Source organism: Talpa europaea (assembly GCF_964194135.1).
Source record: "Talpa europaea genome assembly, chromosome: 2".
Lineage (NCBI taxonomy): Eukaryota > Metazoa > Chordata > Mammalia > Eulipotyphla > Talpidae > Talpa > Talpa europaea.
This window is the reverse complement of record NC_140068.1, coordinates 34,905,948-34,922,474: the sequence shown is the minus strand read 5'-3', so window position 1 is coordinate 34,922,474 and position 16,527 is coordinate 34,905,948. Positions and strand designations below refer to the sequence as shown.

At 38.0% G+C, this 16,527-nt stretch overlaps 1 protein-coding gene across 1 annotated transcript in view; it reads right to left on the bottom strand.

Moving 5' to 3' along the window:
• The window catches only part of MAN1A1 (mannosidase alpha class 1A member 1), a gene marked incomplete at its 3' end in the record, with an annotated part of 169,981 nt that overhangs the window by 120,590 nt on the left and 32,864 nt on the right, over positions 1-16,527 (bottom strand). The window contains exons 2-3 of the mRNA XM_084229018.1: positions 4,298-4,394; positions 1,416-1,531 (exon numbers count right to left, since the gene is read on the bottom strand). Coding sequence (XP_084085144.1) covers positions 1,416-1,531; positions 4,298-4,394 — 213 coding nt within the window. The remainder of the gene's footprint in view (positions 1-1,415; positions 1,532-4,297; positions 4,395-16,527) is intronic.

Here is a 16,527-nt window from a genome sequence, read left to right as displayed (position 1 = left end):
TGGCCAGTGCACCTGGGGGCTTTGAATTAGCACTAGATTGTTGCGTCCAGCAACACCATACTGATAAAGACAGGAGTCGTGGAGCAGGCTGCTCAATGCTGGATGCTGCTCGAGAGCAAGATCCTGGCCATTTTTTTTTGATAGAATAATCATACAGTATCAGCTACGTGGGTTAAGAGGACAAGGAGAAAAGATGGGTGAAACTAAGGAATGTCATCTATGGCTTTGGGGGGACATGAGTCTGCTGACTAGATAATTCTTATCTGCTTGATGACCAAGTGTTGTATTAGAAAGTAGAGCCCAGAACCCCTGGCCACGGTAATAATCTTAACTACAAGGCATTCCACTGATCAGCTTCTGGGGTCCCTTGTCATACATCGGTCCTTGGCCCCATGGGCGTTCACGGTCATACCTCTTGATGCATACCCTTCCCAAGGTGATCAAGCTTTCTGCTCTTGATTGATTGGAAAGGTTTGGCTGCTATGGCTGATTGACTGATTCTGAAGGGCAGTTCTGACCTTATATAGGAGTGCAGAACTGCAGGTAACAGTAATGGCAGCTGAACAAGCCGCTTAAGTTTACCAGACCCACCTTAGATAACAGCCCATAGAATCAAAAGGAAATGTTAAGTTCCCAATATGATTGCCCTAAACAGCCCTTGGGATCAATACTCTTCCTGACTTCCCAGGCTTTCCCCTTGTATAAGTGGATCTTACCAAGACCTCCACTCTTTTGTTTCGAATTAACTAACCTGACATTAGCCTAGGAATCCCAAAGCATTCTACCCACCTTAATAAAGCCATGTGCCCCAGGTCCTGTCTCGGTCTATCTGAGTTTTGCCTTGACCTCCCCTTGGGGCCCCTTGAGGCATGCTATTTACTTCCTCTGGACATGAAGTAAGCTTCTCTATTTCAATTTTCTCTTGTGGTCTTTTTTTAAATAGCAGCTCACTATCTGGCACCTTGTGCACAAAACAAATGTTGATTTAACATAGTCATAACAGTTCCCCATGGCACAGTACATAAGCATGAACCCCAGAGTCCCACACACATGTATTAGACTCACAGCTCTGACACACAGCTAGTGATGTGGTCTAGATAAGCCTCTCAGGATCTGATTTCTAGTCTGTGAAACAGAAAATAATACCCATCTCATAGTGTTGTTGTGGGATTTGAACAAGAATTGCTGGTTTATGTAGGTCTCAATAAGTATTCATTTCTTTTTTCTTACTCTTAAAACAAAGACATGTTTTTCTACCAAAAAACAAAGACATATTTCTGTGTAGTAAATATGATACTATTTAAAGTTACAATATTTGCTTCTGTTACAGCATAACGCAATTATTTGCTCCACATCCAAATTGGTCTATATTAACAGAGATGTAAATTTCAACTAGCAACTTTTGTTAAACTTACCACATTAAAATTTAGATGTTTTTCAATCCATGATTTTGCCTCTTTAAATTCATCTTTCATTTCCATAATAAAAAGGGTATCAAGGGCATCTACTATTGTAGCTCCTTTGATATTACCTGAAAATATAGAAATAGTTATTTAATAAAATACTCTTGACAGATATGTACATGCCAATTAACCATACCTTACAAAAAGAGGGGGTTAATACTGAATATATTAATAAAGAGTAACAGTGAACACAGCCTAAAATTTTTTTCAGTGAAAGAAAATTTAAAAACTGTATCAAAACCAAACTCAAAGTTATCACAAGGCTATCTATATTGATGTCAATCTTCAAAGTTTCTTTTGAGTTGTAGAAAAATAAATTCCTTAAAAATTACATTTGTGGTTGCAATCTCTAGCGAGAAAAAAATAAACCTAAAATAAAGGAGCAACATATATTAATTTTAATGTAATTACAAGTACACAAATGAAAAACTTTAAATATAAGTAGTTATAAAATTGTTCAGTGACAACTCTAAGTAACCACTACTCTGAAATCCAACCCCTTCTTTGAAACCTAACTGATCCTAATCTTCCCTTCCAGTCACCCAGCAAGTGCTAGTGGTGATTTAATTCCTTGGAATTTCCTTGACATTTTTACTTGACACTGCTCTTACTCTCTTCCCTTTTTGGTTTTCATTATTTGTATGCATCTCTTTTAGTCTGCTAACTTCCTTAGAATAAGAGAAGCCATGTTTTGTTCATCTCCATGTTCTTTTTTTTTTTTAAATAAATAATAGCATTTTATTTTTTTTTTAAAGATTTATTTATTTTTACACAAGAACTGGGACACAGGTCAGATGTACAGGAGGGTGAAAGGATTCACTGGAGACAGAGCAGGGAACAGAACAGGCAGACCAACTGAAATACACTGCTGAGGGGAGCAGTGGGTAAGACCGGAAAGGTCTGCCACGCCATGTGGGTATCTCCGTGGCCGGCGGGAATCGAACCAGCACTGCAAAGGCTGCAGACAGCTTCACAGTGCTGAGTTCAACTGCCTGTGCCACCAGGGAGGCCCCATCTCCATGTTCTATACATACTAAGAGACTTAGTATGTTTTTAGTGTTTCAATAATAAATTTCAAAACAATCAATGTATGAACAGAGAACCAAATAATCTCTTTTATAAATATTACAGTAATTTTATAGCTCCCCTGGTGGCCTGGGGGTTAAGTGCTACCACTGGTATGGCCTGAGTTCAATCCCTGGCCAGGGAGGGAGCTAACCCACATGGCGCAGCAGACCTCTCCTGTCTTGTCTGCTGTTCCCCTCAGCAGTGTCTTTCAGGAAATCTGCCTGTTCTGCTCCCCACTTTGTCTCTGGTGAATCCTCTCAGCCCCTGAACCTCTGGCCTACAACCCAGTTCTTCTTAAACAACGGCCTCTGAATCTGTGTTAAGTTTCTGACTTCCGTTCTTCATTCCAAGCTTTCACCATCACCCAAGTTAACTGTTCATGGTGTCCTGCAAACACTACTTTAGGAACATCTGAAATCAATTCTACTACCACAACTTCAGGTCTTTCTTCATCTCTAAGCTGTGTCGCTGTGACAGACCAACCTGTCTTTCTTCCAAATGCCTAGCTCGCCCCTATATACTCTTGCAATGGCCTTCTCCCTTCCTGAGATCCTAGTGGTTTCTCAGGACTTCAACTGAATATCTGCTGAATCACCTAGAGCTTTGATTATTCACTGTTTACACATATCTTTCAAATTAGACTATGAACCCTACAAAAGCTTGTATTAGTTTTTATTAACAGCAGTGTCAGAAGGCAACCCAAATACACAGAAGGTCCTCATGGAGAAGCACAGTGTGGTGATTAGGAACATGGACTCTGATCTTAGCCACAGAGAAGGCTAAGCCGGGCCAGTTAGTTTAGTTCCAGCTCAAACAGTTAGTGGATGGCTAACAGTGGGCAAGCTATTCCCCAAGCTTCAGTTTTCTCCTCTATGAAATGGTTAAAACAACAGGGTTAAACAAGAACATGCATGAATGGGATGTCACACACAGTAAATATCAACTGAGACTGTTACATGATTTTGATACTATTCAACACCTTCTATTAAAGTATAGAGTCCCCTTTCCTATGGTGATTTCAGAAGGGTCAGAATAAAACTCTATTCCCTTCATCCTGTAACTTACAGATAAAACTGTGAGGGTTAGGAATTAATCAAGTGCAGTAGGAGGGCACTGAGTAGCTCTGTGACCCCAGGCATCCATCTAACAGTTCTGTTACTTAGCTTCCTCACCTCCAGAATGGGAATGTTATTGATACCCACAGTATTAATTACAGAGGAATGCCAAGAGAATTGGAGGGAATAAAGCATGTCAAAGTGGATAAATGGAAGTTCAAATAACTGACATAACCCACCCCCATTTCTCTTCCTCAAAGACAGGAGAGATCTAGAATCAAAGTTGAGAGGCACTGACATACAGTGAAAATCACCATGCCTGGCTACCTTGGTTAGTTTCTCCATAAAGACTCATCTCTTATGTGCCAGAAAACCATTAATGCAGTTGATGAAATGATCCTCTGCTGAGAACCACACCCTGAGGTTTAAAATTTATGATAAAATTTATGATGTGCCCATAGCCATTAAATCCATTCAATCTTTGGAAATGTGTCCCAGAGATCAGTCCTTTCAGTTACATAGGTGATCCTAATTGTTAGCACTGCTGTGTCTGAAGGGCACACTATGCCAGACTTTGCAGATAATTCCTTCAGGTGTACAAGTTACCTAGCAACATGGCCTAGGAGGGTCACATAAAGTTCTGTACCCATAAGTTCAGCAAACTGCAGAGATGCCACAGTTCACAAAGGAACCAAAGCTCATTCTACTCACCAAACAAACTGCTTGAATGGCCACCTTTTGATATAGGTTTCAGTTCATTTAATCCCCAGGCATAGTGTTTATAGTTATTCCAAGCATGTTGCATCATCTGAGAAAATGAAATAAAAATAGGATTGTAATTTGAATTTCAGATGTTTTGTTATAAAACTGAAAATATATTAAAGGCCTAACAGTTAAAACATTAAACTTAGTTAAAAGGATAGTGATTAATTAAAAGGGTGATGATAGCATGAACAAACTAGGACTCATATACATACACACACACACATCATTCCTTTTTTAGAAATGAAGATTTTTCTTTTCAGAGACCATTTAATCCCATTTAATATACATGTAATTTTCAAAAATCAGTTCTCAATAATAGAAATTTAGTTTATTCTAAATAGATAAACCATTTCTACATTTATCACTTCAGTCTCAAACAGATTAAATATGAAGACTCTATAATTAAAATTTAATATTTTTGTAGAAGGTTCTCCACACTTTGTCAACTTCACAGTATATAGACAAATATCCAAGGTTATCACTTTAAACATTTTCAATGTAGCTTGATTAAGTCTGCTGGAGACATATTTTAAAATACCTACAGGAAATAAAATATGAAACTCTCTGACTATGGTTAGATTTTGGAAAACTTAATATAATCAATATTTAACTGTGTACATATGTGCAGATTGATCCTCTATGTTCCCAGTCTGGAGTCCATATACCAGCAATGTTTCTAAAGATCAAACCTCTGTCACAAATTCACTGAATTTGTAAAAAGAGTATAATTTTTTTTCAATGATTCAAAAATGCATATAGCTGTTTTTGCATACATTTTAAAGAAAGGATTGGGATTTCTCAACTGTCTAGAATTTATTCATGCCACTATTTGCAATTTATTGGTAAAAGTAATTAAATATGGGCATTATCTGAAAATATTCTAATCTGTCTCTATATTTCATAATATCTTTAAAGTATTATATAAGCTGTAAATACTACAGATGGGCTGTTTGTCATTAAACATCTTCAGTGAGATTAATATCATTTTATTAGCAAGACAAAGGTCTTTACATGTCCCTGAACACAATAGTGAACATCTTTTTAACCAATTTGTATATTTTCTTCCTATGTCACTACTATGGCTACTAGTAGTAGCTAACAAGACTCTACTATCTGCTAGGTACTCACTAAATGTTCTACAGTCACTATTATACTCAATTCTCATTACAACCTTATGAAGTAATATACTGTGTTACCATTGTTTTGGAGATGTAAAAACTGAGTTTTAGAAGTTATAAAGCAAGTAACTTTCTCCAAAGTCATTACATCTCAGCACAGGTAAGGGGCGGGGCCTCTTCCTTGTATTGGCCTGACTCCCAACACCTACAGCATCAACTCACACACTGCATCATCTGCCTTCACTGAGTCAACAACATAATCTTCTTTAATGAATCAGATAGGTATTGATCTCCCAGCTCTCAGCAGAATGTGTATATGTTAGTTTTTTCCAAGATTTATGCCTTATAAATTAATTCAAATAAAATAATTTAAATAATTTTATTGGGAAGGATAGTAACTTTGAAGGTAAAGAACTTGATTTGTAATCCCTATAAAGCCACCAATTAATGTCATAATCATGGATAAGTCACAGTTTTTGTGACTTATCTGAAAAATTACTTATCTGAAAAATTTGTATCATAATTCTTGCTGGGAATCATGTAAGAATTCCTGTGATCACATCTGGCACACTGGAATGTGATACATAACCACATTGATTTATATTTTTTCTATGCTTCTTTTTAAATTTATTTTCTGCTTTAATTCATGTATTAGTCCCTAAAATCATTATGGAATGTTTCTAATATAATCAAAAAGTATAGAGAATAGTGTAATTAATAATCTTGAACAGTTTACCTATAATACACTTACACCAGTTTCACTACTCTTCCTATTTTCCCTCATGCCATATGATTTAAAGCAAATGCCAGATATCAAATCTTTTCATGTGTATTTCAGTATATATACCTAAAAGATAAGGAATTTTAACTAAAATACTTATCATACATCTATGCTACCTATAAAAAAAACATTAATAGGTTTGTCCTAAAATGTAGAGAAACCAGTAAAACTCACATGACAAAAATAGAAAATATTAAGTATCTAAAAGTGTATGAAATCCACAAAAGCACCTTGAGATGACAACTGAGCTTGATTTGGTTTTCCAATTAAGTATTTTATTTGGTAAACATCTAATTTCTATCAATTTTTAAAGATACAAATTTAAAAGATTTTGGAATATACTTGACATAAGAACAACAACATAAAAAAGCTATGATGACTTGTTTTAGCTTTAAGATTGAATGGAAACCAGTGCCACACATTATTATTACTCAAAGATAGTATCCGCTCTCCTATAGAAGATTTGCTTTGTCAATAATTAATATTTATACAATGTATCAACACTGCAGAACCTCTTTAAGTTGCCTCTGTGGTATATATTAACTTTTCTTATCTTTTTTCACCAAGGGAAAATCTGACACTAATTGCTTAGATTCCTACATTCCAAAAGTTGCTGTGACACGTTTCTCAAAATGAGTTCCTCTTCCACTGGGATTTCTATGAGTTAAAGTTAGAAAAGAAAAATAAAACCATGCAGTCAAAATGCTCTGAACGGACTATTAAGTGTGGCTTCTCCAGGAATGTATAAAATGAAGAGGAAGAGCCATATCATTAATGGATTCCAGTGATTAATCACTCCTGGAAACAATTTACAATGTTAAAAGCTAAACATAAGACACTGTGTGTGGGGGGGGGGAGCGGGGGATGGCGGGGGGTTTAACAGTGAGATTGCATTCACAAGCCCTATATAAAATCAGCTTGCTAATTCAGATTTATGACTTTTTCAAATATCTGAGAACATCAAAACACTACTAGCTTCTAATTTTATAGTGATAAGCTACTAGCCAGCTGAGGGACCATGGGGATGAAGGCATTTAATCTCTGCAGACTCTGAGTGCTTGTGAGCCGACAGGACAAGAAAGTCACTTATAAAATTCAACTACTAACAAAGAAGTCCATGGATAGTATTAATCCTCTTTCTTCACAGGCTCCGTAATTTTGTTTTGTAGTCTTCCACCAGTTTAATTAGGAATCTTCATCCTGACATTATGAGTAGAAGTATTAAAATAGGTCTAAGCCAGAAGTTGATTAGGACTTCAAATGTAATGCTGAAATCCTCATGAAAAAAAGAGAAACTGAAAGGAAACCAAAGATTTATTTTTTTCTGGAATATTTATATTTGCATTGTTGAAAGGTACAGCTAATATATGCTATAAATTGAAACAGGAGAGAATGACAAATTTCCTAATAGCAAGCCATTATTTTGAGCAGGAGAAGCTGGAATTAAAGCATAAAATATCCAAAAAACCACATTACTTCTCCTTGAGTCTATGCTTATAGAAGATTCTTCGATTAGCACTTTCTTTTCAATTGGGTAATTACTCAGCAGCAAAGCTGAGTAATTAGGCAGTCATTTATTGAGAGTCTGCTACAACAATGAGTAATAAGATGCTAAAGGACAAGAAGGGAAGTGTACATGACTCTATCATGCTTATAATCGAGTAGATAATATATGGAAGCATAACAATCTCCCTTCTTACATATTCATAAGTGTTTATAAGTATGAGGCAATATAACAATGAATTAAATCTTATGTACAACTCTATTGCTGTATGTAACAGTTTGTTTTCAATTTATATCCTGACCTAATCAAGGACATAGGAAGCCAAGAAAAAAGAAAATATGCTCAAATTTCTCCAGGTATGTGTACATTTCATCACTTACATTTTTACTACTAGGAATTACCCTTAGCCAGTACCTTTATGTGCTCAAGTTTTAATCACATGGTTTTAAATTATTCAGAACAGATGCATTAAAAATCTTTGAAACTCTCACTGTTTTTACCAGCTGCAAGTCTTATGAGGACTTTGGGGTTTTGCTGCCCTCTTTAAAAAGTCTACAAGTTCAAGCTCCTCTTACAACCTCCTCCTGCTATGGTGGTGGTGGGGGGCTTGTATTACACAAAATTTTCATAGTTACAATGTGATTTGGGTCCCTGATTGAATGATTCAGTGTTTGGTGCCTGATCCAAAGACAGACAATTGGAAGCTGGCGATGAGTCAGGTGATGTGTCCTGGTCTGAAGCTTTCCCCAATGCATGGACCAACCCAAGCATCTACTCTCCACAGGGAGATATTTATAGAGTCCGAAGACCAGAAAGTGCTGTAGAACCAGAGAAATACAAATACACAAAGGAAAAAGACATAAAAAGGAGACTTGAGGCAACTGAAACCAGGAGGGAGACAGAAGGCGAGAAAATTAAATGTGGTTGAAAGGCAGACTTAGGATGCTTAGTCATTTGCACGGTGCCCCAGGGGAATTATGTTGGGTCTTGGATCTGCTACAGAACTACAAACAATGCTGTTTGAGTCCTGAATGTTGATGAATTATCTTCCTCTCCTCCAGAAGGTGTGGCTCTTTGCCTGGTAAGACTGTTTACTTACTGCCCTTAGTGTATGTCTTTACTGAAAACTCATTTGTTTACTGAGGAGGGATACGTAAATAGATCACAGGTATGTAGTCATCTGACAAGCTGGGTTCATATGTGAGTTCTGTCATCATAGATGTGATGCTAAGTGAAGCAATTAATCAATCTTTCTGAGCCCATTTTCAATACCCACAAAATATAAATGAATAAAATCACCAGTCTCACTGGTTATTGTGATGATTAAATAAAATAATGCATGTAAGAGCTTCACATATTGTCTGACCAATAGAATGTAGCTGATAAATTTTAGGCATTATATTTATTTTTATTAAAAATTTAAGTATATTTCTCTTCTTTATAATCTGAAAGAGCTTCATACTTTTTCCTAGTGACATATAAAAACAGGAGGAGCAAATATACACATCTGGCCAAGCTACATAGCATGCAAACTTTATAAATATATACATTTAAAAATATATACAATTAATTATTTGGAATCCAAAAGGTAGAAAAAAGAAAAAGGATAAAGACCCTTTCTACAAAAGGTCATTTTCAGAAGCAAAGAAAAATGGGTCAACTTTAGTTCTAAAGGTTCATATACTGACTTTCCTGAAATCTTGGTCATGCTGAATATGCTTGCACAGAGGGTTTCCTTGAAGAACTTGGGGGCTGATCCAGGAAAAAGGTGTGCCCATGAGAGGCTGTAACACACAACAAGCTTTATTGGGTGGTGCTTGGGTCTCATGAGAGGGGAAAAGAAGGGGACTGGCATCCAGAAGGGGAGGAGTTGGGGGAGGGGCAAGGAGATGTCCCTGCGTGATGTCACTATGAAGCGTGTGTGGTAGTCTCTGGGACAGAGACCTCTGAAGGTCAGCAGCTGCTTGAGGTGCTAAACACACAAGTCCCCATCTTACCAATGGCTGGTAGAGGTTGGATACTGTGTCACAGGGTATGGGAAGCAGGCAGGCTCTTAGTGGCTTAAAAATCTACTTCTTTGGGATATTTTTAAAGTAACTGTATGAGTAAAAATTTGAAGGTGGTACAGTAAGTTTTTGAGATAGCAGGTCTTAGCTTGTAGTCAACATATAAGTAACAGAAGGGCCAAAAGATAAAGGCCAGCTTTGACTCATTTCTGGAATAGCTTACCATCTGGCACCAAATGGAAGAATCTCTGAAGTCCAGGAACACATTCCTACTGCTCTAAGTGACAGGAGTGGCCATGTCTAATCAGGTGAGGTTTATGGTGGGAGGTGACTCTACCCCACTGATTAAGTAGAAATTGACGGCTTTTGCTCTTAAAATTAAATTTAATGTTGAGTCTCTGAAAAACACTGATTTTAAAATCCTGTCAGCAGCATCCACCACACCTTGCCCAAAATTACAGTCCCCAGACTTATGATATTTTGACTTTTGATTTTTTGACTTTACAACTCAGTTTCTATTGAATTCTGCAATTGAATAGGAACTATATTTTGAATTTTGATCTTTTCCCAGACTATCAACGTGATGCACTTTCCCTGGTGAGGTTGGGCGGCACCAGCAAGTGCAGCTCTGCTTGTTACATGACACTGAGGAGAAACAATGGATACCAGGGTATCCGCCTTCCTTCTTTTAATCTTTGGTAAAACTAGGAAATGGAAGAAAGGATGATGATAAAATGTAATTTCAGGGAATCAAGTCACAGCTTCTCTAACCCCCCTCTTACCTGTTGGAAAAGAATTTTGAGATATGTAGAACAAAAGACACCAATCTAGCCACCCCTTCCTGTTGTCTGATGCTATCCCAGTGCCCTCTGCCACAGAAGGAGCATGGGGGCACCCAAGACCTGGTGCTGAGGACACTGCCCAGGGAAAGGGCAAGCAGGTACCAGCTATGGAAGCCGGAGCCCTCTGCCTAAGGGTCTGATCTCTCAACCCCTTAAGCTTTTCTGATATTTAAGAAACAATAACTGATTAAAAAAAAAAAAACCTGCATGATTCTGACAGTGGGGGAGGTTGGTAGTGTATTCGGGTAAAAGGATACACAGGAGCGCTCTGCACTTTGTCCTCAATATTGCTGTGAACCTAAAACTACTCTGAAAAGGACAGTTTGCATAAAAAAGAAAATAACATCATCTTCCTCACACTTAACAGGAGATCAAATCTGCTAATGTGCCTGGCTGGTGGAAGATGGCCAGCGAGGGTGGCTGGCCTTCATCTGTGACACCTCCTCATTGCCCTCCCAGGCCAAGGGGTGAAACAGAGATAAGGGGGGATAGCTGAAGAGAAGCGGATGCTGGGCTGAATGCAGTGGGCAGGACAATTCAGGGCCAGTGTCACCTAGAGGTGACAAAACAGGAGCTTGGTATGACTCTACATTTGTAAAGACTGTGGGCCTGGAGCCTACCACAATTACAGGGCTTGGCACCCTCCTCTCACTTAACAGGCATCAAGATGCCACCTGAGACAGTCCTGGGAACCACCCTCCTAACAGAGCTCTTCACTGAGTGTGGCTCTGATCCAGTCACCTATCTGTCACACCCCATGTGGAGAAAAGCCTTCCGAGTCATGACGGTTTCCAATTTTACTCCATATCAGACTGAAACACTCATTCACGCACCTTGCTCAGGCTACTATGAGCTGAACTATATTAATTAGGTCTCTGTTGTTCTCCCCAAGGTTGCTAACTTGTTCTCTATAAAAAATTATTTTCCCCAAGGTTTAAATAACAATCACTTATTGAATACCTATTGACATAATGACAGGGTAGGGTTGCTAGATTAAGATTATATGGAATATACTTACATTTTAAAAAAAGTATTTTTTATGTTTATCTGACAAATTTAACTGAGAGTTTTGTATTTCATCTGGCAAATTGGCATGGAGGGGGAGTAAAAAAGGATGGTAGGATATGGGTACAGGTTAATTAGCCAATTTTTTAATCTGAATAGGGAATCATCAGTTGGAGTGAGGATGCCCCCAACCCAGTAAAAATGAAATGTTCGGAACACCAACACAACAGAATGCTAAAGCGAAGGACTAAAGCCTCTTTCGGGAAAGCAGATTAAGTAACCTTGTGTCAGCCAGAGACACAAGGCCAAAATTCCCAAAGGCTGAACCCCCCATTCCTTGCCCTCTATACCCACCTAAACATCTGCTTCTGACCCATCAGGAACCCTCTCTGCTCAGTGAGCTTTCCTGCCCTTCTTATCTGACATGAAGTCTCCTGCTTTTCTGCCTAACTCTGGTCTAGATATTGAATTCTTTCCTCTCGAGGACAAGAACCAAGAACACACTGGGGGTCCTCAGAGTCCCCCAGGCCCAGTTCAATAGGACACACTCAATCCCTGGTTCAGTGTCCACAGCCACCAATCTGGTCTGTGCACTGCCTTGGCTGGGATTCAGAATTTCAAGAGTCAGACAGGAATAGAATGGCCAGGACTAAGATAACTGGAAATAACAGGGAATGTAGTGAAATAATAGTAAAGGCCCTGACTAACCATTTTGAAAAACATTTAAAAAGAAAAAAAAATGGTAAGCTTGCTGAGGTTTTAAGCTGGGTTTTCCAGGTGGCTCGGGAAAAGTCCCCTGAGTCACAGCTAGCCCACAGGCAGTTTGAACTGCAACCCCTGGCTACAGACCCCTGTCCAGGCCTGAGGGTTCCCTATTTAGGCCTCGGGGGCAGGTCGCTTCCCTCCAGCCTTACTTCCTACATCTCCAGGACCACTTCTGGTGCCAACTGCCCTCCACACCTGCTCTTCGGCTTTCCTGGCCCTTCCACTGGTGATGTTGCTGCCAAGAACTAGTGAGACCTTGAGACCTCAAAGTGTATAAAGCATTATGTCCACAGTTCTCAACAATCCTCTTCTTGCTGGATGAGTAGTAGTTTCACATTCTAGAAAAGCCACAGGAGCTATAGGGAGGAAGTGATTTAACTGAATCAAATACCTACCACAATGCACAGTACGAGGAACCTGATAATGGTTTACCACACTAAATACCCAATTACCCCTCAGGGTATTATTACTCCATTTTACAGACAGGAAGCTGAGGCCCACTGTAGTGCAGAGCTATAAACACTCCCATTCTGACTCATTCCACTGCACTCATTCCACTCTACAACTAACTTTTTGGTTGCTTACAATTTTTTACTGTCTGCTGCAGCCTCTGAACAGCGCGCATACTGGGCAAACCTTTTTGGGGTCCATGGAAATACCACGTCCTGGCACCAAAATGACACATGCCAGGGTGTGTGAATTGGCTCAACACAAGAACCCTGCAGCGCCACCTTTCCTTGCCTGCCTAGAATCCTCCAACGCTCTTGACCATCCCTCCCCTCCACATCAGCTCTCAGTCTCTGTCCCTGGCTCTCCTCTCCTTAGCCCTGTAGGTTTCTTGGGCAGACAAGGTAGCTTCATTCTACTTCCACCTGCTATTGCTGGAGAACCATGAATCCCTCTCCTCCACACTAAGCTGGAAACTGCACTGATACCTGTTCTCTGCAGCTATGCTATTTCCTGAAATTTATCACCATCATCAGGGCTTATGTGTTTTCCTTCTTTGTCACTGCTCTACTTCTTTCTTGTCTCCGTGTACGCAATGTCTATGTTACCAGGTTCTCAAGGTTGCCCCTACCTGCTGAGTATGTGTATATGTATGTGTATGTGTGTATATACATATATAAATATGTATATATACACATATGCATGTATACAGGCATGCAATTTTCTATAGCTTCAGGTGTCCTAAATTCTCCCATGATCAATTTTAGGAGGTGATCATGTAGCTATTTTTAAGACAGCAGGAGATACATAAAGGAAAAGTAATTATTTAATGTTATTGTATGAGCCTTAATGGGAAACTGAGCATTAATTCACCAGTGAATTGAAAGAACAGTTCACAGCAGCAATCTCTTTAGAAAGAAGAGTCAGAATACTTGATAAAGTCAGTTGTAAAAAATGAGAATTGTACTGAATCACGACCTATAGAGAACAGACTGTTCTGCTTCTAAGAAGCATCTCATTCTCTTAAGAAAAGTTTTTCATGTTCTATCTCTGAGAACTAGATGACTTGCTATTACATTCTTTGTGAGCAAATTCTGACATTATTTTATAAAATTTCTTCGACATTATCAAATGGAAAAGTGTACAGGCAACAAAACAAAATCAAAAACCACCCCCCTCACAAAAAGAAACAAACAAAAAAACCCTGACTAAAATATAGATACATTTCTCTAAAATATTCTACAGAATAGTAATTTAGTGCTTCAGATTTAGAGGTTAGAAAGGGTTTGTTTATATGTGAATATTTAGTATGTTCTCTTTTTTAGAAAGAAGCACAGTTGCTGAAATATTTTCTTTACCCAGGCAAGATCTGCATCAATTGCAGTTATTTCCTCATCAAAATTCTGTCTAGCAGTTAACGTTGATGGTCTCTTTAAGTGGAGGTTGAAGCTTCAGTTCAAAGGTTCAACCTCAGAGTTTTTGGTCTGTTTGTTTGGTTAATTTACAATTGACCTCAAACTGTATTCATTAGATTAATCCTGCTGAGACCTCTGTGGTCAACAGGAGTCCAGCAAGTGGCCCCTGCTGGCCTGATGGCAGCTGATCTACTGAGACTGGGTAGGGCTTGCCTAAACATGGGGGGCGCATCCACAATTACAGAGCCTTCCATGCACCCCAGGGAAAACAGTATCCTCTGCTGAGATAGCATGAAACTCCCTTTATTTTAAAGGAAATCTGAAAAATGACCTCATAACAAATATTATCACCACTGAGTGCTCTTCTCAAAAGACAGTTTTCTAGTCTTAGTATTTGTAACAAAGTATTATTTTAACTTATGCCTATCATTATGTAATCCCAAATTTTCACTACATTTATCTTTTTGCAGCAGTGACACAATCATTTTCAAAGCTGAAATATGCTTTCATTAATGGATTTTTTTAAAATAGATTTGTCCAGTTCATAAAGAACAATAACTTTTTTATTTGTTCTTTAAAACTCCTTAGGGCCTCCCCTGGTGACGCGGCGGTTGAGTGATGGGCTGCAAAGCTGTCCACAGCCTCTGCAGCGTGAGTTCGATACCTGGCTGCCTGCGAGGGTCCCACATGGCACGACAGACTTTTGCCGTGCCCACTGCTCCCTTCAGCAGTGTATTTCGTCAGTCTGCCTGTTCTGCTCCCCACTCTGTCTATGGTGAATTCTCTCACTCTCCTGCGCTTCTGACTGTACCCAGTGCTTGTATAACTAAATAAATAAATCTTAAAAAAAAAAAACTACTTAAAATTTTACAAATACTATGACTAGAACATAATTAACAGTAAATGAAAAAGAATTAGCTTGGATTTTATAAAAATGAACAAGTCAGGGATAATTGCTTTTTTAAATTATATTCTCTCTACTGACACATGATCAGCACTCAGAGTTCACAGGTTACAATAGGGTTCACTCTTATTGTACATTCTATGGGTTTTGGGGTTTTACCAGATGTACAATGACTGTATCCCTTACTGTAATATATATAAAATAGATTTGCTACTTTCATCATATACAGAGTCCCAGCAACACTGATTATTTTACTTAGTAATATGCAATTAAGGTTCCTCTATGTCTTTTCATGGCTTGATAGTTCATTTCTTTTTAGCACTGAAGAGTATCCCATCATCTGAAGTACCACAGTTTATTCACCTTCTGAAAGACATTTTGATTGCTTACAAGTTTTGGCAGTTATCAATAAGTTATCAAAAGAAGAGTTGTAGAGCATAAGAATTTCCTTTTCACATTAAAAACAGAAATCACTATTCCCTTAACTAAAGGATTATGAACTATAATTTTGTAAGTTATTACTATTTGAAGGCAGACTTCATAAAAATCGTATTGGTTAGAAATATCACCTAATTTTAGGAAAAAAAATTTTAATTTCTGAAATGATTACCTTAAAATTGTCCATTATTAATAAATAGTTGGGATGCCCAGTGTCATTCTTAAATTGGTGGTTTTTATAACATTCTCAGAGTAATATTTTTTCTACTGTAGATAACAATTTTAGATATTATCTGGGCATAGCAATAATAAAAATATTTTGTAAGAATATTGTATAACTACTTGTAAAATGTAAAAATATTTATGTGTACTAAATACTAGAAATGCTGATTCCTGAATATAATCTAAGAGAGTATATGTAGAATTGGATGATTCTAAAGGACTTGAAATTCATGATTGGTGTGTTACAGAAAGGTATTTTCCTATCCTTAATTACAGAGTTAGCATTTATTGGACACTTATGTGTCAGAAAATTTGTAAAGCATTTACATATTCTTCATAATAACCCTGCAAGGAAGAAGTCGCCCCACTGAGATTTCCATTGCGTATATGAAAAAAATCAGGAGGTTAAACCATTTTCCCAGGTCAGATGGTTGATAAGAGATGGAGGAAGGCTCTGAATTCAGACTGACTCTGAAGCTTATGACACATCGTCATGTACACTGTTCTGAGCTAAATATGTGATCCATGAAGCCTGGGGGACTTGACTTCCAAATTGGTTTCCAAAAAAAGCTTTACTTGTGTTACTAATATACATCTTTGTATGTTTTCTGCTACCTATTTAATTATCCTGGAAAAATTTAACTTTTAATAGTGAGATTTTCAGAAACATGACACACGAAATCAGGTTCCAATCTTTTTTTTGAAAACACTGTTGATTCAGACAGAAAC